Raw genomic sequence first — 27,374 nt, 5'->3', positions numbered from 1 at the left:
GGGAGGGGGACTGGCTGCCAGAGGCAGAACAGCCACCATCTCCTACAGATACTGCAGGACAGAGGCCAGCATGCTGCCCAAGCTCACTCTCTTCAAGAGGATCCACTCCCAGTTTTGACATCAGTGTTCCTCAAACATGCAAACCTTTTTTTTTTTTTTTTTACCCCCTGCTGAAGGCATCGATACTAAAAACCACATAACTAAGGTTGCAAGAAGAAAGGCAATTAACTGCAGACAAATGCAGTAGCCCTGAGGTAAAGGGCTGCCACTCCCATCCCAGAGAGGGCCACACACATGCAGCAAGGGCATTAGGGCACTTCATGCTCCTCCAAGCTATCGCGATTAAGATCAGCACATTCAGCAGACAATGGAATGAGCTGTTCATTCCTGCTCTGGCTGGTATTACCACAGAAATAGCTCCTAGCTGTTCCCTTTCCTGAGCACCGGTGGATTTCAAGACCCTTTAAGAAACTGGAATTGTGTCCCCTCTTTGCAGCAAGTACCAGCATTAGCACAGTTGCTGTTTTGCTTCAAGTAAGTCACAAATACTTCCCTCTTAGCAAAATGACTTCATAAAGATTTATTCACAAAGTTAACAAATTTCACCTGGCACAGGCACCAAACAAAAAAAATTCCCCTCTGGTGCCATGCCTGACTGCAGTGGTAACACATGAGACAAGATGACACTGTGTCTCCACAGAAAAAGGATTTACTGCACAGCAGACATGCCAGAGCACCGATGCACGAGCAGCAGAGCTCTTCCTAGTCGCATAAATCGCCCTGACGATGTGCCTGTTGCACTCAGCGCCAGATCACTTCCTTTGATAAAGCCAAGCATTGGCTCTGCAAGGGAAGGCACAAGGACAAAAGGGTTATGCCAAATAGAGAAGCTGACTTTCGGCGTAAGTTTTTAAGAGACTCTGTGGCACCGAGACATTTAGCTGGAGATCACTGCGGAAAAAAATGGGTACAGCATCTAGTCACGCAGGCCAGTGCTCAGGACACAAGAAAAGGCTGAAGTGGGTTCACTGCTGGTCATAGAGCCAAGTAAACCGGGCCCTTGCCCACAATGAAGGCGCTCCAAAGAGCAGCAGGCCAGATGTGGAGTGCTGTCCCAGCTGCCAGTCCCAGCTCTAGCTTCTCTGCTAATCTTGGTCACGGCCCATTTTTCCCGTCAGTCTCCGTCGCTGAGTCTTAGTGGTCCGCCCCGTGCTGGATTTCTGCATTTTCTTGCGTGGGCCTTGCCCACGTTGAGGTCGCTTTCCTTTTGTCTTTTTCCGGCTGTGCATGTGCAGTGTGGCAGTAAGAGAAGAAATCCTGTGCAAGGCAGGAAGATAGAAACGTTTTGGGAACAAAATCTACAGGAGCAAGGCAACACTACAGCAATAGCAGGAGTGTTGTGCGGCTCAGCAGGAGCGGACACCAGCCAGGGCAAGCCCCAGGAGAACCCCACTGTGCTGGGCATCATCCTGCCAGGGCAGGAAACCTGCAAGTCTACATGTGCAGTAACCAAAATGAATTTCCTGAGCAGTGGGCTGTCCAGCCACCAGAGAATTAAGTCATTCTCCAAATCCCCAAAGCAGCTGTAAATCCCAGATACCGAAAAAAGCAGAGAATGCCAAAGGTTTAGGGTCTTTAAGACTTTCAGTCCTAGAGATAAACTCTGCACCCTGCAGCACACTCTTCCCAGCAGCATCTGGAGAAGGACTAGGTAAACAGTTCAGGGCAAAGCCCGCCCTGCACTGCATCCTCCTCCTGCCGCTGTCACCAGGGATCAATGAGATGGGAACCGAGCGCCCAGGCCAGGCGTGCGTTCTGCCAGTGCCCTCTGCCGGCTCCTGCCACCGCGTCCCCTTCCTGCGACCACACTGCTGATCTGGGACCACGACAAGGTCCTCCTAATTGGCTCGCAGAGCCCAGCAGCCAGGACTTGAATGAATTTATACATACTTTTCAGACAGGAAGGGGTTTCTGGCCTTTTTGGGCATCGTTCTCACAGGCTTGTTTGCCACCTCTTCCTCTTGTTCTCCTTCTGATCCATCACTTTTTCCCTTAAAAAAAGAAGCAAAAAAAGAGAAAAAAATCCCTATAGACAGAGTAAAACAAGAAGACTTGCAATTCTGTTGTTTCTGCTGCCTTCTTGATTTCATCCTGTTTTGTAAACCATCTAGCCATGGATGAAGTTTTTTAATTCTCTACATCCCTTGCTGTTTAAATCTCGAGGTTTCTTATTGCACCCCCTCAGAAAGGGAAAACCAGTGAGAAGTCCTACAGTAATCCACCTTAAGATCCAAAAACTTCAGCATTATCATGGACATGCAACTGAAGTCTAAACTATAAGCTGAAGGTTTCAGCTTTTTGTTAAATTACTTACAAAACCTCTTTAAGACGATTTTCAGATTAGAAGGTGACATTACAAGTGTAAAGGTTAACACAGACAATTCCCCAAAGAGCTCAAATCCAGCCACAAGTCATGAAGACCAAAGGGATCAAGTCAAACAGTACCTGAAAGCCTGAAACTAACATGAGAGCTCAGTTACAATATATTTTGAGAATAAAAGCAACTACAACCAGAACGGAGTGGTTTCCTTATTTGTGGTCCAAGCACAGCATCATGGAGAGATAAGTCCCTCCTCATGTTAATAGTAATTTTTCCCTGGACAGGACACAGGAAAGAGGTTGAGGACAGCCCAAGCAGTGAAGTCTGAAATCTTGCTGCTTACATTGTATCAGCTTTTAAAAACACTACACTCTCGCCATCCAGCCTGGTGGCACCTTTCACTTACACAAGGTCAGTGGGGACTAGCAAAGGATTTCAATGCGGTTTGGAGTGAGCTGTTTATATAGGACATGTCTTACTCTTTAGAGGCCCAACATAACTTGTGGAAGAATGTGAAAGTTATGAGTTTCCCTCTTCATCCCAGCTTCCAGCCAGCTGCAAGCCTTTGGGCGTATTCAGGAGTACCAGCCCTACCTATCCAGCCCCAGAAATGTTTACAGCAGAGAGGCAGCAAAAGGCTTTACCACAGGGGTGGTCAGTCCCAGCTGGCGTGCTCCTGAGAGGTCCAGGTCACTGATGGTGGTCACTGTTACAACGTGGTTTGGGTGGTCGATGTTCACAGACTCTGTCCGCGATGTCACCAAGTGCTCCAGTTCGTCAGCCTCATCTGGGGAGACAAGACATCCCGCACTGCAAAGCACCCCTCTTTTCACAAGATACACTTGCTTGTTCCTGCAGTGCCACGCTGAGGGGTGGACCCAGCCTCTGCATGCAGGGTTAAATGATGGAGGGGCTTGAACACCAGCGCTAGAAGCATGAAGGGCAAGCTCCTTCTCCCAGGAGAGGGGACCTGGTGACACCTTGGAAATGTCCTCCTGCTTGCTCCTTTTGGTACAACCTACGTGACCCCTGTCCCACCAGGGCCAGAGGGCTGTGGGAGTCACGGCTCAGATCACTGCCCAGCTTCCCAGGGGGACATGAGAGGAGCGAGGAGCTGATGCGGGACCGTGTGTGGGCACCCTTGCTCCAGCTCCTATCACCCAGCCAAGGATATCGGACACAGACACCCGCCTCCCGGCCAGCACGTACCGAGCGCCTCCTCCCTCTCGCTCAGCATCTTCAGGTACTCCTGGTGCCGCTGAGGGATGGAAACGGGTCACTGCGGCGCCTCTGCCGCTCCGGCCGGGACAGGGTCCCCCCGCAAGCGGGGCAGGAGAAGCCCCAAGAGCCCTCCCGCCCCCGGGCCGCCATGGCGGGGAGCGGGGAACCCTTCTCCCAGGAGGGCTGGAGGGGAGACGTGTGTGGGGCTACCTCCTCCTTCATCTTCCTCTGCTCCTCCTTCAGCTTCCGCTTGATCTCCTCCAGCGCCGCCTTCCTCCGCTCCACCTTCCGCTTGTGGAAGCCGGTCAGGTACTCCCTGCCGCCGGCGACACAGAACCCCCCCCCGCCTTTTAGCGCCCCGTGGGGTGCGACCTCCCCCCCGCCCCTCCGGGGCCCGGCCCGCCTCACCTCCGCCTCTCCTCGTCGAAAGTCACCACCAGCCGCCCCTCACGGCCGCCCGGACCCTTCTTCTCCTTCTTCTTACGGCCCATGGCGGCCCCACGCTGCCGCCGCCGCCCGCCCCTTCCGCCGCCGCCCGGCCCGAGGGGCGGCCCCTGCCCCGCCCGCCGTTTCGTGCCGCCGCGCCTGGCGGGGCGAAGGGGAGGGAGGCGCTGGGGTCCTCGCGATGTTCCAGGCGGGCGGCCTTTGTCGGCTGAGCGGCCCCAGGGTGCGGGAGGAGCCCGGCTGGGCGCTGGGGTGAGCGGGAGGGAGGGGCGCCGCCTTAGCTGCGGCTCGAAGGAGCCGCATGGAGCCGGCAGCGGGTCCTCTCGGCCCATCGGTGTGTGGGACCTCGTTGTGCCCCCTCGCCCGCTCCAGGTGCATTTTTTTTCACCCAAGCTGGGGCCAGGAGAGAGAAGCTGCTGTTTTGACCTTGCAGGCGTGTGCTGCCGGCCATGGCATCCAGCCGCGGGCGGGGGCTCCTCCAGGCTGGGGTGCCTGCAGCCCCGGCTCCGCTCCTGCTCCTCTCCAGCCCTGCTGGCAAAACGCTGTCACGGCGCTGCCTTGTGTGGCCAGCACAGCACCCGATCCCTCACCCCCAGACCCACTCTGCCACACCGCTGAGTATTTGACATCTGCATCTTTTCAATAAAGGTTGTTCCTCCAAACATTTGTCATCTGCGTTTCTTCAGTAAAGGTCTAAGAATCACAGAATCACAGAATGTTAGGGATTGATCAAAAGATCATCCAGTCCAATCCCCCTGCCGGAGCAGGAACACCCAGATGAGGTTACACAGGAGGCGTCCAGGTGGGTTTTGAATGTCTCCAGAGAAGGAGACTCCACAACCTCCCTGGGCAGCCTGTTCCAGTGTCTGTCACCCTGACTGAGAAGTTGTTTCTTCTCAAATTTAAGTGGAACCTCTTGTGTTCCAGTTTGAACCCATTACCCCTTGTCCTATCATTGGTTGTAACCAAGAAGAGCCTGGCTCCATCCTCGTGACACTCACCCTTTATATATTTATAAACATTAATGAGGTCACCTCTCAGTCTCCTCCAAACTAAAGAGCCCCAGCTCCCTCAGCCTTTCCTCATACGGGAGATGCTCCACTCCCTTAATCATCTTTGTTGCCATGCGCTGGACCCTCTCCAGCAGTTCCCTGTCCTTCTGGAACTGAGGGTTTATTTCAAGCTGTCGTCATTGCTTGGTGTCAGTGGCACCTGTGGTGCTCTCAGCTGGGGGAGGCAAGTGTGGGAACAGGTCTTGGCTCTGACACTGAGTCTCCAAGATGCAGGACCTGGCTGCACAACAGCTGTGGTTTCTGTAGTTGGTGCTGGAGAAAGGTACCAGCATGAGTCGGTGGGGGCATCAGGGCTGCCACGTTCTTAGCTGCTGGCTTGAGTGACTTTGGCTGAACTCTTGAACCTTTCTTGCCCTCCAGTCCTTGCCCTAAAAACGGGTGTCATGCTTGTGTGGTGGCCAGCTGACTTTGGTGGAAGCTCCTGAAGTGCTGCGGGGGCAGCCAAAGCCAACCCCCCCAGCCCACAGAGCATGACGAGTCCTGAGGCGGCCTGTTGGCCGCTCCTGCAGGGCCACCTCGCCTTTATCAGCTCTCTTGCTGCTTGCACTCTTCCTGGCCTGTCCTTTCTCCAGCAGAAATGCGGAAAAACCAGTTCTGTGGTTAATTGCTGCACTTCCCTCCACGCCCATGGGGCAGGTCTTCTCCTCCTCACTCACAGCCTGGCTGCACTTCAGCCTCCAGCCTCTTCGTCCCAGCCGGCTCAGGTGCACCGTCAGGCCTCCGCGCTCCTTCCGTTAACCTCACGGCTTCTCCTGCCTTCCCCTTTTTCCTCCGTCTGCAAGAGCTGCTGGCTCTCTGGTGGCTCCTTCTTCCTTGGGCAACCCAGCGGGTTGGGTTGGCCCACAGGTGCGGAAGGTGCAGGCAGCTGCCTTCCCGGCCCTGCCCTGAGGAGTAGCGTTGGACGCGATGGCTGGAGGACACGAGAGGAGCATGAAGGCCTTGAGGGAGGTGTGGAGAAGAGCGGAAAACTCTTCGTGCGCAGACTGCGGGAAGCCAGGTGGGTCCCCGAGGGCTGCTGGAGGAAGAGTCAGAAGCAGGGAGCTGGGACTGGTCTGGTTATCTGACGGCACAGGAACCTTGGGGAGAGGGGGAGGAGAGGAGTTTCTCTGTCTGGATATTTGCTTCCTCTCCCTGGAGGTGAGTTGGCAAGGGAGGAGAAAGGGCATGCTGCCACAGCGTTCATGGGAAGAAGGACGGGGACACGGTAGTGCCAGATGAGCACAGAGCTGTGTAGCTGCAGCACTGTGGGTTGTAGTCATGTCAGATCTCAAATACAAATCAAGGTCAAGCCCAGTCAGGACCTGACAGGAAAGCTCCCGGTGAAATCCTAACTGCTGCAGAAAGAAGGCATGATTCAGGAGGGCATTGTCTCCACCGTGACTCATCTCGGAACTGACAACCCGCCACAGGCGCCTTGGAGGTTTCTTTTACTGAAGGGCTTGCCTTCTTGAAAGGGTACCCAGCTTGAGGTCCTACAAGTGCTGCTCAAAACACCCATTGTAATCCTCCCAAAATGGGCATGTAGAGTGTACCACCCAAGCCAAATTAAGACTGGGCTAATTAGTACCATTTTAGCTTCTTAAATTCTCTGAAGAAAATTTTGGATTCAAGGCTGCTTTCCACTTTCTGAGTGAAATGCTGTTGGGAATTTGCACTAAATAGCTCCTGGAGTCTTTTCCCAGGCATGGTTTCATTTTCATCATGAGTCACCCTTTACACAAAGGAAGTTCGCAGGGCACATTGGAGTGTTTTGAGGCTCAGGTCAATAGAAATTCAGATGAAGTGGTTGAAGCAGGGGGAATGAGGGACTAATAGCTATGCTTTTTCCTGACTGGCATCTGTATCTTGGGTGTTAATTAATCAGCTCTGATGAAGCTGTGGTCATCCAGCTCTCTGTTTCTCAGGACTACTTTCTCAGTTGAGGCATATCTCCCAGGGGAATTTACCACTTCTAGTCATACTCTTTTATTATACCCTCAGATCCTGACTGGGCATCCTCTACTTTGGGTGTCTTTATATGCCTCAGCTGCTCAGGAATTCACCGCAACATCCCGAGCATCAGCAAAGTCAAATCCCTGAAGATGGACCACTGGGATGATGCCCAGGTGCAGGTGAGACCTTTATCCCCACTGGTATGTCAGGTGGGCTGGGTCTAGGCCATAGACTAACTGTCCTGTCAAAATTTAATCTGGTTTAACCTGTCCCTTTGCTACTCGTGCTCTGGATACTCAAGTGGGGATACTCCCCATAACCCACTGGGAGAAGGATGATGCACTTGCCTTATGCGTCTCCCCATCTCCTGTTACTTTATGGCAAATGCAGAGTTCTTGCAATGTACCTTGCCAAGGCTCAGGGTCTTCGTCACTCCAGATTATTCATTTCCCACTCGCCCGCAGCATCCAGCCTCAATGTCTTTGCTTGGTTTCAACAGTCTGAGGGGAAAGTCTTGGGCAATTCCATGCTCCGAGAAGAATTTCCAGATATAATGTGATCTCTTGAGAACAATGGCATTTATGGGAACTTGACTTCTCCCCATTATACCACCCTCAACCCATTAATCTTCAGGGGACTGAAAACATTTTCTGGCGATCCAAAGAAAATAAACTCTATCTCTCTGCTCACAAGCAAAGAGGTTTGGAATGTCCTCCCAGACAGCATTACATAGCTGTTATTGAACTTGATCTCCGTGAACATGTGGAGCATGGCAGCAAATCCACTGAATGTGTGTGCACCCAGCCCCACGGAAGTGACTTTTATGACATTCTGTTGATTCAGTTGCAATCACTGTAACTCCTGAGAGTAGACAAGACCGTTGAGACCCACCTTTCTGTAGCCAAACTTTACTGGGATGTTACAACAGAGAGGAAAGAGAATGCTCCATTAGATCTCAATGTGCATGTAGCCCTTTGGTGGGTCAGGGAAGGAAAAGGTCCAACATGAGTCTGCATCAAAGGGAAGGCACTAACTCTCTGTCTAACTCTGCAGTTTCTGGCCAAGCATGGGAATGCTGTGACTAAAGCCACATACGAAGCTCACATCCCTATTTACTATTACCAGCCAACCTACAATGACTGCCAGTAAGTTGCTGCATGCAGAAGAAAAGGGAGAAGGGCAGTTCTGGGTTCCTCTAGTTCATTTCTGAGCTGCCTGTCACCTCTCTCCCCAGAGTGCTGAGAGAACAGTGGATACGGGCCAAATATGAACGCAAAGAGTTCACCAAGCCGGGAAAACAGCTGCCATATTCTGATGGTAAGAGCAGAGCACAGCATCAACATATCCCGCCTGTTGCCTTTGCTGGAAGCTTTTGAGCACCACAAGGAGAAAGCTCATAGTGTCAGTGTTGCAAATTCCATAAGTGCTCCTGAGAACACAGCTGTTATTTACAGGGCTTTGTTTTGGGTGGGTTTAAATTGTAGGCAGTGTAGTCTGGCACTGCCACAGGTTGCTTCCAAGCCTGGTATTACCAGCTGGCATTTTTTGAAGGCATTTGCTGTCTTGGTGGAGCCAGATCTCTGTGGTAAGGAATTTCTCTCCTGCTGCACGCTACCCCCTCTAACCGTGGCAGTTGTGTTTGAAATGTCACTACCAGTCCTGTGACACAAGGTGCTGAAGCCCATGGTTTCTGCAGAGAGTCAAGTGGGAAGAGTTCTGGTCCCACGCCAGGGTTTGTGTGGGCCAGGACTCTGGTGTTCGCTGGAGAGACGGGTCTCACACTGTCAGAGGCAGTAGTGGGAGTCGGACTAGGAGTTGGGAAGCATCTGGGAATGTCTTGTGGTGACCATTTATCTGGGCTGCAAACCCAGGAACACCACCATCTTCAGCTGTCAGAGGTGAGACCTCTCCTTCTCAAGTGTTTGTTCTCAGCACAGTCCATCATGTGCTTTATTTCAGAAGTGTGGCTGAGACCCCAGCCTACATGTAGCTCTCTGATGCCTGCTGTGCCTGTGGGGGGATGCTCTTAACAGTGGCGTTTCTGCTCCTAGGGGTGAAGGAAGGCATCCTCTGGAAGCGAGGTCGAGACAATGGGCAGTTCCTCCCCCGCAAGTTCGTCTTGTCTGAGAGGGAGGGGTGTCTGAAGTATTTCACCAAGCAGGATGTGAGTATGGTGGTCAGCTCCCACCTCAGTGCATGCTCCGCCCAGGGCAGTGGGTCATGGAGACATTTCTATCTCCTACACATGTTTCTGAGGTTGCCTTATGCATCCCAGGCCAGGGATGATAACAGAAACATGTCCCTGAGGAGAGGGGTCTCCTTCCTACTATCAGGGTGACATTTCTCCGCGTCCTGCCTTTGTACTTCCTTACACCACTGATAAAAGGGCTGATGTTCCACTTCACCCTGCTCCATTTGCCTCCTGTGTAATTCTGCACCATCCCTGGAACCAGCCTCACCCCACTGTGAGCCAAGTTGGCAAAAACCCGTTGTTGGGTTTGTTTTGAGGAGGCCTACTTTCCTGCTCATTCGTCTCCCTGAAATGAATATGGCAAGTGCTAATATACTGTCGCAAGGGAGGGAATGGCTTGGGGTAGGAAGGAGCAGGACATGCCATCCAGAGGGACCTGGACAAGCTCAAGAAGTGGGCCCATGCAAACCTCAATGAGGTTCAACAAGGCCAAGTGCAAGGTCCTGCACCTGGGTTGGGGCAAACCCTGGTATCAATACAGGCTGGGGGCTGAAGGGATTGAGAGCAGCCATGTGGAAAAGGACTTGGGGATACTGGTGGATGAAAGATTGGATATGAGCCAGCAATGTGTGCTTGCAGCCCAGAAAGCCAACCATATCCTGGGCTGCATCAAAAGGAGCGTGGCCAGCAGGTTGAGGGAGGTGATTCTGCCCCTCTACTCTGCTCTGGTGAGACCCCACCTGGAGTACTGTCTCTAGCTCTGAGGCCCTGAGCACAGGAAAGACATGGACCTCTTGGAGAGGGGCCAGAGGAGGCCACAGAAATTATCAGAGGGCTGGAACACCTCTCCTGTGAGGACAGGCTGAGAGAGTTGGAGTTGTTCAGCCTGGAGAAGAGAAGGCTCCAAGGAGACCTTATTGTAGCCTTTCAGTACTTAAAAGGGACCTATGAGAAAAAGGGGACAGAATTTTTAGCAGGACCTGTTGTGACAGGAGAAGGGATAATGATTTTAAACTAAAGGAGGGCAGATTCAGGCCAGACATGAGGAAGAAATTTTTTACGATGAGGGTGGTGAAACGCTGACACAGGTTGCCCAGAGAGGTGGTGGATGCCCCATCTCTGGAGACATTCAAGGCCAGGCTGGACAGGGCTCTAAGCAACCTGATCTAGTTGAAGATGTCCCTGCTCATTGCAGGGGGTTGGACTAGATGAGCTTTGAAGGTCCCTTCCAACCCAAACTATTCTATGATTCTTGGGGTGGGCTCTTTCCTTTTGAGGTCAGATAGCCTTTAGACTGGCTCAGCTGTAAGGTCAGATGCACTCTCAGGGTTTTACTGGCAGTTCCAGAATAGGCACAGCTCAAATCTAAAATGGAAGGGCTGCACCGCTGTTTGGGCTCAAGCTCGCCACACAGTGAAGGGAGTGTGTGCTACAACAGTTTTGTTGGGAAGTTTTTACCTTTTGAAACACTCTGACCCTGCCTTATCTCACTAAGGCGGTAGCTCAGGTCTCTTTCTTATTGGGACTGGTCGTGCATGACCAATGCCATTCTGTTTTCAGGCCAAAGAACCCAAACTCAATGTTAAAATAGATGTCATCAATGCTACGTTCCAGCCAGTGAAGATTGGGAACCCCAATGGCCTGCAGATCACCTATCTCAAAGACAACAAGACTCGGAATATATTTGTCTACCATGAAAGTGGAAAGGTATCTGGTTTTAGCATCAAACACTGCAAAGCCATTGCGGTGGTTTGAGGAGCTTCTGGTATTAAAAAGTCTGAAGCATGGGTAGGAGGGGGTGTGCACATGTGAGTTACTGTAGATAACAGGGTGGGGATTCTGGCTTTGTGTGTCTGTGAGAGAGTTTTGCTGCAGGGAGCAGGGCAGGGGCACTGGCTGAGTCGGTTTGTGTGGGAGGAGAAGATGTGCAGATGTGTTGCCTGTGTGTGTGAGGGAGAGGCTGTAGATGCTGGGGAGGGAGAGCTGTGTTTGTAGTTAATGTAGGGTTGAGTGCAGCTGGGTGAATTTAGATGGCTCATTGTTGCTCTGGCTAAGCTTTTGGTCCTGTCCTTTTCCTTTCTCAGGAGGTGGTGGACTGGTTCAATGCCATTCGCTCTGTGCAGTTCCATTACCTGAAGGTAGCATTTCCCATTGCCAGTGATAATGAGGTAAGGCAGCGCTAGAGCACACTGTTGAGTCTCCCACTGGTGCTCAGTTACGTGATAAAAGAGCCCATTAGTTATTATTAGAACCCCAGGTACAGAAGTGGAAATTGAAGTGTTTAGATAGAGGGATGAGAAAGGGTATGTAAAAGGGCTTGTGGTTGCCAGAAAACAACAGCTTTCTGCTGCTTCTGAGCACTTCGGAGATAAAAGTGACTCCTGGCTAGGCAGTTCTGCAAACATGAATCTAAAAGGTGACTGAATTGGAGGGAATAGAAGGAAGGGTGGGGGGCAAAAGCGAATAGCAAAGAAACATGGCTAAGTGGATGATACTCTTGCCTTTTTGTCAGATTAAAAATCGGCTGACAAGAAACTTCTTGAAGGAGGGATACATGGAGAAAACTGGTCCCAAGGTGAGCTGCTGTGGGAGAAAAAAATCTAACAGGGACCTACCAAAGAGCCACTGACTTTCCCTACTTCAATGTTTTTTTCCTACTGTTTCCCTGTTCCCCCCTGACTCTTTAGACATCCGTGGGAACAGTGTGTGTGCACCAAGGGAGGGGAGGATGAAAGGAAGGGGAAGGACACATATGAAAGTAGATGAAGCCAGAGTCCCTGCTTTCTCCCAGAACAACAGATCTCTCTGCATGTGTCTGTGTGTGCGTGACCTTACAGGTATTTAGTGTCTAGATTTCTTCTGTCTCAACTCTGGGGTCCTTCACAGGAGTCCAAGAGTTGTGGACAGCAGTTGGGACTGAAAAACCCAATAATGATCCCCACTCTCAGCTCAGAAAGGGTGAGGAGGAGGTTGCTATTAAGGCAGAGGCTTGGTTGAAGTGGTTGGGATGAATTTTGGGTATCCATTCGCGCTGCTCGCAGCAGAGGGCACTGTCACCTTACACACGTCACCTCTTCTCTTCACAGCAGAGAGAGGCTTTTAAGAAGCGCTGGTTCACCCTGGATCACCGCAGGCTCATGTACTTCAAGGATCCTTTGGTGAGGGGAAGATCTGACCTCTGGCAGCTGCAGGCAGCAATGCTGAGGACAGGGCCAAAGTCCAACCAGGGTCTTCGCTCTGCACTAAGGGTGGCTTGCAGGTTCCCCAGCTGCTCTGGATTGACTCTAGGTGTTCCCCTTTCCATCCCACTCAGTTCATCCCATGCTTTCTGTGTTTGTTTCCCTGCCTGCAGACAATGGGAACAGGGAGGGCAGTGGTGTAAAGGTGGTGATGGAGAGGAGAGTGACATCAGGGGTGACATGGAGAGACAGGAGCAGCAGTTCCTCTCTCAAACGTCTCGAGATCTATGCTCTTAAATTTTCTTTTCCAACACTGCCTTGAGGTATAGCTTCCCTGCTCTTCTGAATTCCCTGACCACCTTCAAATCTTTTTGCTGCTACGTCCCTGGTCCTCACCCACTCTCCTCCTGCCCTTAGGTGTACTACTATTATTCCCTGGTTCTCTTGGGATTCTGTAAATCCTTCTTTCCCTCCTGACATGCAGGATGCGTTTGCTAAGGGTGAAGTGTTTGTGGGCAGCAAAGAGAATGGCTATAGCGTCCAGAAGGGATTGCCTTCCGGGGCACAGGGCAACTTCTCTTGGCATTATGGCCTCACCATTGTCACCCCTGACCGGGAATACCTCTTCACCTGTGAGACGGAGACTGACCAGCTGGACTGGATTGCAGCCTTCACTAGTGTCATCAACCAGGCCATGACACCACAGGAATATGCAAGTGAGTGGCTGGATGCCATTTCCTTCCCCACCTGCCATTCCAATCAGGGCATTGCCCTAATGCACCATCTTTTTCCTTCACTACAGTTGAAGCCTACTTCAAGTTTAAATCTTAGGAAGCCAGGCAGGAACCTCGCTATGACTTGACTCTACCTGGTCCTGTTGGGTGGGCTGTCAGAAGAGGAGAGATTGACATCCAAGAAACACAATGCTCTTGAAGCACCCTTCAAAGCACTTTTCTTCCCCATAGATGGTCCACTTTGTTCTGGGGGCCAAATTAAGCTGCTTCCTTTCAAGTGCAAGATTCTGTGAGTCTGAATCCTCAGCGCAACCTGTCACTGTTAAACTGCTGTGATCTGACTGGATGCTGGCAGGCCTTGCGGGTCAATCAGACCTTGAAAACTTGGCACTTGCTATGTTGGACATGGGACCTAGTATCGCTCCTGCATGAAGCTGCAGACAGCCACCTACCTTATGCAAGAAAACAGCTGCCTGCCTGGAGCTACGCCGCAGCGGATTGCAGGGGCTGCTGGGCTAGGAGAGACAATAAATGGCTTCTCTGCTGGCGACAGAGATGTGAAACATTTAGATATTCGATCAGTTAGAGCTGTAGTTGAGAAAGGTCACTTAAAAGATATAATCTAACAGCCAAATGTGAGGCCTGTTTCCTCCTGCCGTGTGTGGGCTTGAAAGCTTCTTCGGACCACGTTTGTGTGGAGACCTTCCTCCAATTGCTACAGAGAATGTTAACAGATCTGCTTAAAAACAATGTGTATGTATACTTGTGTGTATGTGGGTAATGTGTGTGTGCGGGTAATGTGTGTGTGTGGGTAATGTGTGTGTGTACGTAACAAAAAGTGGTGGGAAGTGGGATACTACCCTAGGGAAGATACTGTAGGGGATATTCATGTCATTGAAGTTCAGCTGTCAAATTTGAGTCTCTAATCACACCAGTAGAGAGAGGTTGGGTCTGGCAGAGAGCAGCCTGTGGCATGTCTGATACAGACTTTGGACTTTCTGTTGGCTTTACTAAAGCATAGGGGTTGAAGTTTGAAGTTAGTAACACTAACTTTGCTCTGCTTCTTTATTCTCTGTATGTCAAAGGCCTGGCATTTTCATTCTGCCCTACACATTACATATGTAGATCTTGTATATTACATAAACATACAATTTTATGTAGTAGTAGGACGTCTGTATGTTCATGTCCTTCTAGTAACAGTTAACCACTGAATCAATCCATGATTCATATCTTAAAGATCATCTCTTAAAGGTCTCCTGGGAGAGCTGTATTTCACATGCTGGAAGGACCAGCTGACTTCTGCTGGTGACACTGTAGAATCTGATGTGTCTGCAGTTTTATGCAGGCAGTGTGAGAGTAGGCACCTAGTGTGTTAAGGGGAGCTAACTGGAATTAATGTGGCAACTAGTATTTTAATTAGCTTCTAAAGAAATGAATAATATAAAATCCCATTGTAATTTATTTTAACTTCCTATGTAAGCTAAGCTGCTAACTGCTAAGGCATGGGTCGTTTCTTGGAAAAAAGCACAGACAATCAGAGCAAGGAGCCATAGCTATTCATTGCACTTCCCAGGGCATGTGGACTTTGAATCTTCCCATCAGAGTCAGATGGGCAAAGTCATCATCCCTCACCGCTTGTCTGGGGGCCCCTCTCTGTGCTGAGACCACCACAACCTGTTGGGAGCATCAACTTCTGGGATGAGAAGCAGCATCCTTCATCCTGCTGCCATGGCATGATGGAGCTTTCCATCCAAAAGCATATTTTCACTGCGATTTGCTGATCTCTCCCAGTTTGGAGCATGGCTGTCCTAAAAACCGAAGGCCATTGCAAAGCTTCAGTTGCAAAACAAAGTACCTTTCCGTTCTGATAGTGTGAAAACGAGGCAGTCCATTAGAAAAAATTCAATCCCCATCTAAACAACATAAACAACAATGAATTCTCTGGGAAGAAGGGTAGAGGCATGACCCAGCCATGCCAAGTGTTGATGCAGATGACCCAGAGGGAGGCCTCTGAAGTTCCCTCCATCAATGACTTATGTGCCGTACATCCACTCCTGTGGCACGGTCATGCTGAAGCTGTTGCTGTTGCAGGCAGCACATTGCTTAGGAAGGTGCTTGGGTCCTACTGCAGTGAGGGCAGTACTGGTGGGAGGCTTCCTTCTCCTGTTTGATGCTGAGTTATTGCTGCTGGAGATGAATGGGGGCGTTTAACTCAGCCACAGTGAAGCTAATGCACAAAAGATGCAAAAAAGCACAGCTGGTGTGGCCTGAAAACCCCTGAGAACTAAAGCAGAGTGCACTTGGTAATGGTACATCTGTTTCTGCTCTGCAAATTCTGTCCCACGGTGTCTGTTCCCTGAGACAAATGAGGCTCAGATGTGGGTGAAGAAAGAGGCAGGTAGCATTGGGCTCAGAAGTTTTAGGGCGTATAGTTGTCATGCAGTGATGCTCCGCTAGAAGGCAATGGTGCCTTCCTAATACACTTTGGTCCCTGCTCTGAGGTCCTGGGGATTGGAGGGAAGGAGAAGAAAGGCTTAGAGAAGGAGGGTGGCCTCTGGGAAGAGGGAGGAAAGAGTGGGTCTAAAATACCCAGCCCTTTGGGTCTCTAGGAGCTTGCTGCTGACTGAGGGACAAGGGTGGAACAGGGCCAGGTCATAGTAGATGTGAGATGTCCTAACATCTTGTGGGTTTGCTTGCAAAACCAGGGGCTGCATCTGTTTTCTACACCTCAAGAGCTCCTGATGACCTTGGAAGGGAGTGGGGGACAGGCCCTCTCCCCCCACCTTGGCAAAGGGCGAAGAAGAGTGGTGTGGCAACTCCCTGCCTATTGCATTTTCAGGGCCGGCCCTTGTTTTCCTTCTAAAGCCACAGTGTGATGCTTTCCTCCCCTGCCACAATAGGGAGTCTTGTCTTGCAATTATCTGCCCTTTAAAATGAGGAATACTGTGCAAGGGGAAACGGGAAAAAGAGAGGGAAGAAGAACAAGAGGGAAGAGGGAGCTGGAAGAAGGTGGAGGAAGGCACTAGGGAAGGAGCATGTCTGTAAGAAAGAGGAGGGAGCCAGCATACTCCTCAGAACCAAGTTTAAACTAGAACTACCTTCGCACCCGTGTGTGAAGCTGTGAGTCAGACACATTCCTCTGTGCAGTGGGCAAGGCGACTCTCCAGGGGCTGCTTCAGGGGGGCAGAGCCCACCTCTCAGAGTCTATCTGAGCAGAGAGGACACAGATGTGGGAGAAGGAGAAATCCACCAGTCTGCTGGTTTCTGTGGGCCCAGTAAATGCTGGAAAAGCAACAGGCGAGGAGCTGGTGAAGACCAGAGACGTTTCCTCCTGGCTGGCAGAGGTTATTTTGCACTGATCATTCTTGAAGGAGAGGGACTTGTCTCATTCTCACCCCTTTGGTGGTTAAGGAAAACTACCGGATGGAGCTTGTGATGGACAAGATCAGCAAGATGGAGTGGGTGGCTGGAGGTGAGGAATAGACTTCTCTGGAGTACCCTGTGTCTGCTGAACTCTCGCCATTCTTTCCTCTCGTGTTAAGGCTGGACGTGTCCCATACAGCGAGGGGGGAAGGCAGTGGGAAGGAAGAGGTCTCTGGCAGCCTGACTTGCTCTCGTTTGCCTGACCCAAAGATGTCTTGTAATCCTTCTCCCATCAGCCCAAGGCCTGGAGAGGATCCTGAGGATGGCAGCTTCTCGGAGGAAAGCAGTGGTGGGGGTGATGGCAGTAGTGTCCTGGGAAGGGACAGCCTGGTCACAGGGCCACTGGGTGCAGTGCTGGGGGTCATCTGCCTCACTGGGATGGTGGGGAATATCTACACGGTGGCGGTGGCCTCTGGCAGGGTGGCGGGCCGCTCAGCGGGCTCCTTGGGGGTCTATGTCATCAACCTGGCCCTGGCTGACCTCCTGTACCTCTCCACCATCCCTTTCGTGGTCTGCACCTACTTTGCCCACGACTGGTTCTTCGGGGATGTGGGCTGCAGGCTTCTGCTCAGCCTGGACCTCCTCACCATGCACGCCAGCATCTTCCTCCTGACCGCCATGAGCCTGGAGAGGTACTGGGCGGTGGCCAGGCCGCTGTGGGCTAGGCGGGCCAGCAACGCTTACCGCAAGCTGGCCAGTGCCGTCCTCTGGCTCCTTTCGCTCCTGCTTACGGCCCCCATGACAGTGATGACCCAGCTGCGGGAGGCAGGTGGCCCCCACAAGCGCATCTGCATCCCCACCTGGACGCCAGCAGCCTTCCGGCTCTACCTGACGGTGCTTTTCACCACCAGCATCCTGGCACCCGGCATGGTGCTGGGCATTGTCTACACCCGCCTGGCCCGGGCGTACCGGTCCTCCGCCTCGGACCCAGAGATGTCAGTGGCGGGACGGGCGCCTGCCTGGCGTCTCTTCTCCAGGATCTCTGCCATCGTGGTTGCCTACTGGGTCTGCTTCCTCCCCTTCTGGGCCTGGCAGCTGGCCGGGCTGTACCAGGGTGAGGGGCTGGGCATTGGCCCCACCGCCCGTGCCTACCTCAACTACGGTGTCACCTGCCTGGCCTACAGCAACAGCTGCATCAACCCTTTCCTCTACACCCTCCTCGCTGGCAGGCACCGCCAGTGCCGCGTCTGCAGCAGGACGGGCACAGCACAGCCCCCAGCACCCTCGCGGGACGCCATGGAGGCTCTGGTGGAAGGCCACAGCATCCCCCTGGCTTTCAAGGGATCATCCGGGTCTGTGGGGGAAAGCGAGGGGTGAGCAGCACCCCAGGTTGGGGATATTCCCCAGCCTTTGGCTGGGGTCATGTTGGGAAATAAAAGTGCATCACCTTCCATGCCAGTGTGTAATGTCTTCCATCGTCGTCGTTACGGTGCCTTCCCCTTCATGCCTTCCCCTTTGCAAGGCTGCTCACCCTCCTCGGCTGGGGGGAGGACACGTGTCTCAGTGATCCTGACCCCATCCTCAGGTCCTTCAGCCCTCGCAAGCCAGCCTCTACCTTGCGCAAGGCTGGGGAGTGGGTGGAAGGGAGCAGTTAGCCTTGATAAATCTAAATTATACAGTTGGGGAACCCTCACCACCCCTCATCTCCTCTCTAGCAACGGGCTGAGTCGTAACAAAGTCAGGACAACAGTGAGTCACAGATTTCACAGGACCAGTGAGTCACTTCAAGAAGCAGCCACACTAGCAGGAGACCTGAATAAGGTTCATCCTCTTGTGGTAAAGCTCACAGTCAGCTTTCTTCCTCCACCCTCCACAAAAAAATCTTTGAAGAGCCCTTCTAAAAAAAGTCTCCCAAGTGCAGTTAGGAGACATTGTAAGATTGCCCTGAGGTACAGCTCAGGGAGGTCAGCACATTTATTCAGCTTTCAAGATCAGCTCAGCAGAGGAAGCTGCAAGGAGAGAGCTCCACTACATGTCCACCATCACAGCTCATGGAAGGGGGCCCTCACCAGCACCATGTCCCTGCTGCGGCTGAGGACATTCCCAGCTCTCCAGTCTACTAAATGCACCCCAGTCTGCCATACTGTGTCAATGCCACTGCATAAACTGGGCCAGGTCATTGCCTTGACACCATGTAGCCTAGCGTGGCTGACAAATACAGCTAAACTCTGTTCTCATCCCCAGAAAGGATGGCCTCGTTCATATCACTCCACGGGAAGAGGCCCCAAGATGTGCTATTCCCCAGCCATGCCTATGCACAGAGTAGCAACATTAAATGTGTTTACTGTTATTGATGTAGCCCTAAAGAGCGGGACGTGATCATCCAGAGCAGACTGGCTTTGGGCAACACTGAGCTTCAAGAGAGATCCAGCTGCAGAGCCTCACGTTGCTTGTACACCCTGAGTGTTCCTGCCTCCCAGCTCAAAAGGTCTTGTCTCCAACTCATTTCTCTTCCTCCTCAGCCCCCAATTCCTGGCAGTCAAGCCTCCCTTTGCATGGGTACCCAAGATACAGAACCTGGCAGAGCCTCATGAATTTTAGAGCAAGAACAGGTGGTGTTGCTGCCATAGGAGCAAGTTTCTGTGCTCCAGCTGCTCTGCAACCACTTAATGAGAGGAATCAGCCCTGGAGGGAGCCCTTGTAGGACACCAAATTGTTTGTGCTTCACATTGGTCATGGCCAAGCCTGGGAGAAAGGACCAGAAGATTGGGTCCTTCCATCCCAGGCCTACCTGGTAACTGCTGTGCACTGTGGAAAGGACAGCTCCCATTTTTCCTATGTCCACCAGGTACAGCCTGCCCAACAGCAGTAGTCATTGCTGCTCAGGTACTGGGAGAGCTCTCATGGCAGCTGCTGGCTGACACCTTGGGTGACAACTATGCTGTAACATCAAGCACACCTCATTGTCTCCAGACTCCTAAGAGGCCAGCCTCAGTTCAGACTGAGAAGCGAGCAGGCTCCTTCAGGCTCACAGTTGTAAAAGGGCAACAAAAGCATAATGGACACACTCCAGCTGGGCATTGCTACCTCTCCCAGCTCTGGATGGACCAGGCACAGCACATGGGTCAGAATAAACACAGAGCCCTCCAGGTTACTGCCCACATGAGATATGGCCCAACAGTATTTGTGTTTCTGCACTTATCAGAAAAAAGGATTTGGATAAGGAGCCCACTGCATGCTCTGCCACACCCAGCACAGCATCCTTTTCCACTGCTGTCCCATGCATCAGCAAGAGGTCTCAAGAAGACATAGGAGAACTGTGTCATGAATAGGACCAACCTCTACAGAGGGTTGCAGGCCAAAACTAGCACAATTTGAGGACTTTATCATCCCTCCATATCCCATTAGGGTTACCTAGCTCTGCAACTTAAGGCTGTCTAGGTCCAGCTAGGGGTGCTTAGTTTAAGATGAGATGGTTTTCAACCTATTTTACTCAGGCAGGGTAAGGTGTCAGTCTAGACCTCAAGAGTGGGTGACTTTGCTTAAGGGACCCTTACACTCTTCCCCTTAGTCACACATAGCCCTAATGTTTCCTCCTGAAACTTTCCTTGGGCTTTTTACCTTCTGCCTTCCCTGGCTTTTGACACTTGCCCTGCTCTCCATACATGACTTTAAGGGGCAAGGCTAGCACAATCCCACCCACATATAGTACTAGAGCAAAGTTGGCTACCATCCTCCCCGCCACCCCACCAGCAAGGTGACCAACCCATCTGAACTTGCAGTATGAAACAGACTAGATTGAGACAGTGTAGACCAAAACTCTTATTTATTGAATGTTTTTTTTCTGTATCTTTGAGATGGAGGTGTCAGAGGAAGTTATTCCCAGCTGATGGACTGGACTGTGAAGTCCCCTTGTGTATCAAAGTAGTCAAAGACAGGGAGCCCAAGCCGGTTAGGGAACGTGAACTGGTGGCCTGGGATGTGAACTGTCAGATCATTTTGGTTGACAATGAAAGTGATCTGCAAGACAAATGCAAAAGTCAGAAAATTTCTGCCAAGGTGCCCTCAAGCTTTTCCCCTCCACAGCATTGCTGTGCCACCCTCCACTTTGCAAGGTGAACACACTCAGGGCCAGCCACTGCTCTTCAACAGCAGGAGTGTTATTCTGGTCTCCCATGAGATGCGCATTCCCTGCACAGTTCAATAGTAACATCCCTTCAAGCTAGACAGAGCTTGCATGTTTGATCCCCACCCCCTATCCCTGCTCAGAGCCCTGGATGGTGGCACTGACCAGGCAGGAGAAACCAGCCACCTCCTGTACAGACAACCCTGAGACAGCCCATGGAGTTGGGCACCATGTGCCAAACACCTTCCCTTCATCGGGGCATGTACAGAGAGTGTGTCCCAGGCCTCACCTCTGCTGTGCCCCCCTTCTGGAAAGGGAAGACAGTCTCCCTGTGCTCTGCACCCCACTCTTCCACCTTCTTCGAGTTACACACAATGGTGTTCACATCACCATGAGCATCAAAACGGGGGTTGAAGTGAAGCCCAACATTGGAAGCATCCTTCCCCAGATTAAACACAAAGCTGCAGAGAAAGACATCAATGCTGTTTTAATCAATACTACAGTAGCACATTGCACATTATCATGAACATCTGAGTCTGTTCATGAAGCCCAAATGAGGGTAACCAAAGAGAAACCCTTTGCTAAAGTGCACAGCTTCTCTAAAATGATGGTGCTGTGTCAGCAACAGGTGCTCTCCTCATCTGGGGTGATAGGCCCCACAGTGCCATCCCTGGGAGAGACACCTCTTAGTTTCCACAAAGTTTTTAACAGGAGAAAGGTTCAGCACTTTGCCCTGAACAGGGAGCTATCCTGCACCCAAACCAGCTCCCAAGGCATCAGTTGCTTTCCACAGATTCCGTTTCAGCCCCAGACAGTTGGCTGGTGTTGCACTCTGCCTGTGGGCCACTGCCTTCTCCCTGCCCTGCAGGCAGCCAAAATAATTACCATGTCATTAGCTATCCCAAAGCATCTGCAATGGCAGTGGGAGGAAGCAGCTTCCTAGCCCAGTGTCCACCTTGCCTCCAGGCCTCTTACCTAGATGAGAAGAGGGGAGGCATAGTATTTGGCAAGAGAAAGCCCAGGAGGCTTCGCTCTGATGCTATCGAACTTCAAAGGCACTGGGAAGAGCTGGGACATGTTTCCTGGAACACAGCTATTGCTTGTACAGCAGCTATGAGCTTCACCTTACCCACCGAGAGGCCCAACCAGCCACTGATGTGCACAAGGGCTGGGGACTGCTGCCCCAGCCACCCTGATCCCTGCATAGTTAGGAGCATATTTCTACTTCCTTCCACCTGCCCACTCACCACCTTCCCCACTAGCATCTCCACTTGGTGAAAGCAAACTTCAACAGCCTGAGAGTCCCTCCTGCAACATGCAGTCTTTCCATTTACACCATTAGCTAGAGCTGTGGCTCAGAGCATCCAACACCTCCCAGCTGCCTGGGCTATGCTCTTCTCCCACCCAGTGAAGCAAGGCACTGTAACCGTGTCCCTGCTCCTGGACCATCTTCGTGCAGATGAAAGGATGAGGCAGGGGATGGTGTCAACCCAAATCTCAGTATAGACATGGCTTCCATTTCCTTTACCCTGCACTAGAGAGGATGTGGTCACTGCCAGTGCGTGCAGCTGGAGCCTCACATCTGCTTTGGCTTAGCCCCTTGGCAGTAGTGTGTGTCTGCAATGTGCATTAGGAAATGACTCACTGGGAAGCACTGCTGGTGTTAACCCTTTCCAAATCTGCTCCTCTCCCACCCAAGGGAGGGATTCCTTCTGTCCCCCACCAGCAGAAGACAACTCAGTGTTGTGCCTTGACTATGCTTGGGCAGCACAGCATCACTTACCTCTTAGCACTTGGTGAAATTTTCCCCTTGACAGTAAGGTGCTGGCCAGGCTTGAGACCCAAGTTGGTGCATACTGGTCCCTGGGGAACACAGAGGCAGAGACATTAGCTCAATACCTGCTGGCTCACTTGCTCCAGTTTGGCAGCTCTCTGGGCTGTCTTGCAAGACAGTGCATTGCTTTGGACCTCTGGAGAGACAGGGAAGCTCCCTTCCCCTAGGGCATTGCACTAGGGACATCCCAGAGAAGTTATTCCAGTCACATGGGACATGTACCCGATTTCCCAACCTTTCTCCTGCTGCTCTCAGCAACATATCTGTATTTCACAGCAGTGAAGCATAAGCACCTGCAAGCTCCCATCACACCCAACCTGTCCCAAACACACCCATGTGTCTCGTGGGTCTAACATCATCCCACACAAACTTAGCTGTGCAGGGATGGAGCCTCCATTGCTTTCTTCTGGCTTGGATTTGAACTTCAAGCCTTGCCTAGGTCCAGGGGCTCAGACACTTTGCTTCCCAGCTCACAAGGGCTTTGTGGTTTTTTTTGTTTTTTGTTCCCCGCCCCCCCCTCCATCTTCAGCATTTGCAAGAACATTCTCCTGCTCTATGCACACATCTTCCCCCACCTTCTCTCTAGGAGACCTAAAATACCCCAGTAAACCCATATGTACCCATTTTCTATCGCACAAGAGGCAAGACACCAAGAATACCAGGAACCTTTCTCCCATCCCACCTTAAGAAATATGCCTGCATTTGAAACGCTCTCTGTTTAATCGCTCTCAGTCTAATGAAAGATAAATTAATCAAAGAAATGCAATCACTTCTGACACAAGCATTTGCCCAGCCGTCTTTGACGCAGAAGGACACTTTTGTATAGCATATTTCCTTACAAGAAGGAGAGAGATAACGACTCAGTGACTCATGAAAACTTCAGCCAGAAAGCAAGCAGCAAGGCCGTGCAGAAGAGATGCTCACAGAGCAATAACTATCACTGCAGCTGCTTCCCCAGAGCAGAGCTGCTGTAGAACAGGTTACCCCAGCTCAGGAGCCAACCCTGCAAGGACCCCCCACATACTTCCCCAAAGGGATTTTGCAGGGAAAACAAAACACTCCTGTCAGAACAAGAAACAGCAGCTACTCCTCTGTAATGGCTGCAGCAGGGATCCTTCCTCCCCAGCAGCAGGCACCCAGCTCTAGCGGACCTTCTGACACAGGGGCTGATGAGCAGATGGAGGAGAATGGTGCAAACACCCTCACACCAAGCTGACACACTCCCCACAGTCCCACTCCATGAAGTACCAGCAAAGCCATCCCTGCAACCATGCACTGGCTGCCCCAACCCTTTCTCTACTCACGCAAGACATGGTGCTGCTGGGCAGGGCTGATGCTCCTCTCCCCCAAAGTGCAGGAGTCCCAGGCAAGTAGCTGCAGGGACCCCACCCTTGCCTTTAAATAGATGGAGAGCTGAGTTGTCCCAGCCCTTCTCCAGCCCACACACCAATCAGACCCAGGAAAAGGTGGGAGGGGTTGGTTTAGCTGGGGGGGGAGGGCCGGTCAGGCAGAGCTGCCTCCTTCCACCGTCACCCAGGCTCCTCTCCACGATGTGAAACCCAACGCTTCCAAGCGGGCTGCTGGCCGCTGCAGGAGGAGAGCCAGCTATGTGTGGCCACGAAGCCAGTGGAAAATAGTTTTACAATGAGTGTTTTACTATCCAAGGCTTTTATCCCACACGGAAAATGGAAAATGGTCAGATGGATTGAGACTTGGCGGGAAGGGTCTAGGAGAAGGGCTGGGCTCTTCAGCTCTGGCTGAATCAGGAGCAGAAGAAATGTCACTGAGTGCACACAGTACCTCAGAAACTCTTTGTGGTCCAGGTGAAACTCCAGGAGCAGAGGACTGAAGTTGGATCCAGGGTCACTCAGCTGCACTATCAAGATGTGCTGACCCCAAATGTTGCCCAGCTGCTGACCCAGACCTTACCACCCTCTCTTGTAGGTACAGGAACCAAAGGGGGGAAATAGTCCTTATTCTGCAGAACCCCCAGATACTCTCAAAATCATGCAGTTCATCTTGGCTATATGGCACAGCAAGCCAGGAGGAAGATGTCTTGGAGGGGTGGGAAGGAATTATACAGAAAAGATCAGTGCCTGGCTCTTGCACCTACCCTGGGCACACCTGGGAGGCTGAGGAGCAAGGGGATGGGGGCAAAACACTCTATCACAAATAGCCATGGAATCTATATGTCTTTTATCTGCCTCCATGTTCTTTTTGTGGCAAGTATGATTCACTCTGGGTGAAAGGAGTCCTTTGGAAAAAGTTACCCAATTACATGGCTCAACTGTAATTACATTGAAAGAAGAGGGAAAAAATTCAGGCAGTGGGCCAAGCCTGTGGCTTAAAGCTCTCCTTGTCTTGCATATTTGTCTCTAAATCACAAGACGCTCTGATTTCCTTAAGAGGCCCAGAACAGGAACTTGCTGAAACACTTTCTTCTTCTCTTTCTATGAGGCACATCAGTTCCCCAACTCCTGAGGATGTGATAGTCCCCATACCTCTTACCCCCATAAAGCACAGCCCCAGCGGCTGTTTTCAGTTGGTGCCATCCATGCCAGTAGAGGTAGCAGGGAGGCCCATGGAAAGCCTCCAGCTTTCGGCCAGGTCACCGATCACCCCAAGGCACAAGAGACCTGGAGCAAAGGCCAAAGTGGGCTTCTCTGCTCTGACATGCCTGGTCCCTCTTCTCCATTCTGGTGACCTGCCCTTGAGCCTGATCCCTTCCATGTGGTGTGGGACGAGGAGGAGTGCTCCATACCAGCAGGAGAAAAAGTAACTAGTGCCAGCTTCCCTCTGTTTGGGATGTGTGTGTAATTAAATACATTCCTTTCGACTGCAAGATATTTTGAGATCAATCCCCTGCAAAGGACCCTGGACATCTCTCCAAGGAGATAAGCTGCTGCTGGAGCCATGGTTTAGTAGGTTGCAGGAGTCGGACTAGGAGGGACTGTTCCCTTGCAAGAAATGATGAATAGGGAGAGGAAATATGTAGATGTTTGCTCGCTTAGAGCTGGAGGTGAGGGCAGCCATTTAAAAGGTCAGGGGTAGGTTCTGTGTTTCCTGTAGCATTTCTGGCAGCTGGGCACTCTAACCCAGTCTTAGCAGCCAGCAGCTCCTTGAGTCACACCTGTCCAGGGACCTTCCTCCAAATACTGCTGAGAAGAGTAGAGACTGGCTCATGGATAACAGGTGATAACGAGGGAGGGGATACTATCCAAGAGGAGACACTGGAAGGGCTATTCACATCAAGGAAATTTGACCTTCAGACTTGAGTCTAACGCAGGCAGCCCATGCTTGTCTGTTGGAAGTCCAGATGTCTCTGTTGGTTTAAAGGACCCTTGAATTAACAGGCATTAGCACAACAGGCTAATACTGCAGGCAAGGGGCCCATGGGGTGTCCCATTGCCTGTAGACCATGGGCTGCCTCCATCAGTACAATGCCATGTTTCCCTTCCTACCTCTGGATTGGAGCCACCATGATGAGGTGATAAAATCTAAAGCTCCAGGATCAGTGTCCTCATAACGTATGGCTGAGTTCAGGGGAGGGAAGGTCCCTGCTCACCATGATGGCACACCAGACGGGGACGGTATCTCCAGCCACACTGGCACCTGCTCCACCACATTGAAGGTGTAGAGGTGCTTGCCCGTTATTTTCAGCGGCAATGTGGTGTAGGAAGGGCAACCCACTGTGGGTCGAGAAGGGCAGAGCCAGGCTCGTTAAAGCTGGCAGTCCTCACTTCCTGTCACCTCATTTCTTATCAGCTAGGGGATGTGCCAGCAGGTTGTCAGCCCATCCAATCTGCAAAGGATGGAGATGAGGAAGATGAGGACAGATCATAGCAGAGCTTGGTGGCATGAGCTTATCCCGCTGTGTGGGAACTCAGCAGTGGGATAGGACCCTTCCACCTTTCCAGCCAGACCCTTCCTCACCAGGAGACCTCTCCTGCATTGCATTCCAAATCCTCACTTTGTATTTCAGAGAGAGACACTGATCTGCACTGTACCTTTGGAAGGAAAAGATCTTCTTTGTCCAAGCCAAAGAGAGTGAGTGGACCTGATACCATTGCTGCAGTGTCCTTGGCTATACCAAGTTCTTGGCCAGAGGGAGCTGAAAGTGTGGAGAAGAGAATAATGTCTGTGGGATGTTAGTTCAGCAGTGCCTCATGCCTGGTTGTGAGGATCAGGCAGGTGGTGTTTGCACCTGTACATGCATTCTCCAAACTGGGATGCTATGTCCTGGACAGGATGGGGCCAGCAGACCCAGTTGCCATGACAGGGGCAGAACAAATTCACAGCCAGCACTTGTGTGCAAGGCCAGAAATCATAGCAAAGCCTCCACCAAGCATGTCCTATGCTAGGGGTGAGGCATCCTGCTCAGGTCCTTACCCTGGGCACCTCTCCTGTAGCCTATGCTTCAGAGACAGCCTGGCTCCTGGTAGCAACTCATTGCCTCCTCACTAGCCTTTCCTTGCACAGTGTCCCTGTCTGCTCACACCTCCTTGGAAAGTGCAAATTGCCTTTGTTCGATGAGCAATCCCAGACAGTCCACAAAGAACTCCTGCTGCCTCTGGGGCCTGAGCTCATCCCCCAGTGCTGGCTGTGAACTGTCATTCCTGTAGAAGGGATCAGATACCCCCATCTGTTGCTAGGGATGCCCATGGTTTTCATTGTAGCTCTTCTCCCAGGGCCTCAGCCTTCTTCCTGCAGTCACCTTGACATCCAAAGAGCCCATGCTGATCTCTCCATGATGAGATGACACTGTTTCTTGAGCTCCCAGCTTTCCTTGTGGACATCCCCACCATTCCCAACCTCCAAGCTGGAATTCAGCTTAGCTTGAAGAGGGAAACACGATTGCTAAGGGTGAGTTTCATCATTGCGAGTAGCTTTGGTATAA

General features: G+C 51.6%; 4 protein-coding genes across 4 annotated transcripts; 2 read left to right on the top strand and 2 right to left on the bottom strand.

The window, feature by feature from the left end:
• Positions 1 to 611: 611 nt before the first annotated feature.
• Positions 612 to 4,119, bottom strand: NOL12 (nucleolar protein 12). Its single transcript, XM_065653893.1, has 6 exons — positions 4,010 to 4,119; positions 3,812 to 3,917; positions 3,590 to 3,638; positions 3,025 to 3,167; positions 1,951 to 2,051; positions 612 to 1,317 (listed from the first exon to the last, which is right to left on the bottom strand). Exons 1-6 carry the CDS (start codon positions 4,090 to 4,092, stop codon positions 1,146 to 1,148), a joined length of 654 nt encoding a protein of 217 aa, XP_065509965.1. The 5' UTR covers positions 4,093 to 4,119; the 3' UTR covers positions 612 to 1,145.
• A 1,784-nt stretch (positions 4,120 to 5,903) lies between these two features.
• LOC135994407 (arf-GAP with dual PH domain-containing protein 1-like) lies at positions 5,904 to 13,251 on the top strand. The gene is made up of 11 exons (XM_065644935.1): positions 5,904 to 6,115; positions 7,099 to 7,229; positions 8,104 to 8,195; positions 8,285 to 8,367; positions 9,102 to 9,214; positions 10,802 to 10,948; positions 11,326 to 11,409; positions 11,754 to 11,816; positions 12,328 to 12,399; positions 12,905 to 13,136; positions 13,223 to 13,251. Exons 1-11 carry the CDS (start codon positions 6,025 to 6,027, stop codon positions 13,249 to 13,251), a joined length of 1,137 nt encoding a protein of 378 aa, XP_065501007.1. The 5' UTR covers positions 5,904 to 6,024.
• A 3,410-nt stretch (positions 13,252 to 16,661) lies between these two features.
• Positions 16,662 to 17,894, top strand: LOC136001799 (urotensin-2 receptor-like). The gene has a single exon (XM_065656461.1). It carries the CDS (start codon positions 16,788 to 16,790, stop codon positions 17,892 to 17,894), a length of 1,107 nt encoding a protein of 368 aa, XP_065512533.1. The 5' UTR covers positions 16,662 to 16,787.
• Positions 17,895 to 20,326: 2,432 nt separating this feature from the next.
• On the bottom strand, positions 20,327 to 23,886 carry LGALS1 (galectin 1). The gene is made up of 4 exons (XM_065652955.1): positions 23,782 to 23,886; positions 22,427 to 22,506; positions 20,933 to 21,104; positions 20,327 to 20,537 (listed from the first exon to the last, which is right to left on the bottom strand). Exons 1-4 carry the CDS (start codon positions 23,788 to 23,790, stop codon positions 20,394 to 20,396), a joined length of 405 nt encoding a protein of 134 aa, XP_065509027.1. The 5' UTR covers positions 23,791 to 23,886; the 3' UTR covers positions 20,327 to 20,393.
• Positions 23,887 to 27,374: the final 3,488 nt, after the last annotated feature.

The sequence above is a fragment of the Caloenas nicobarica genome, chromosome 1 (assembly GCF_036013445.1).
Source record: "Caloenas nicobarica isolate bCalNic1 chromosome 1, bCalNic1.hap1, whole genome shotgun sequence".
Lineage (NCBI taxonomy): Eukaryota > Metazoa > Chordata > Aves > Columbiformes > Columbidae > Caloenas > Caloenas nicobarica.
The sequence above is the reverse complement of the archived record's forward strand: the minus strand, read 5'-3'. Positions and strand labels throughout refer to the sequence as shown.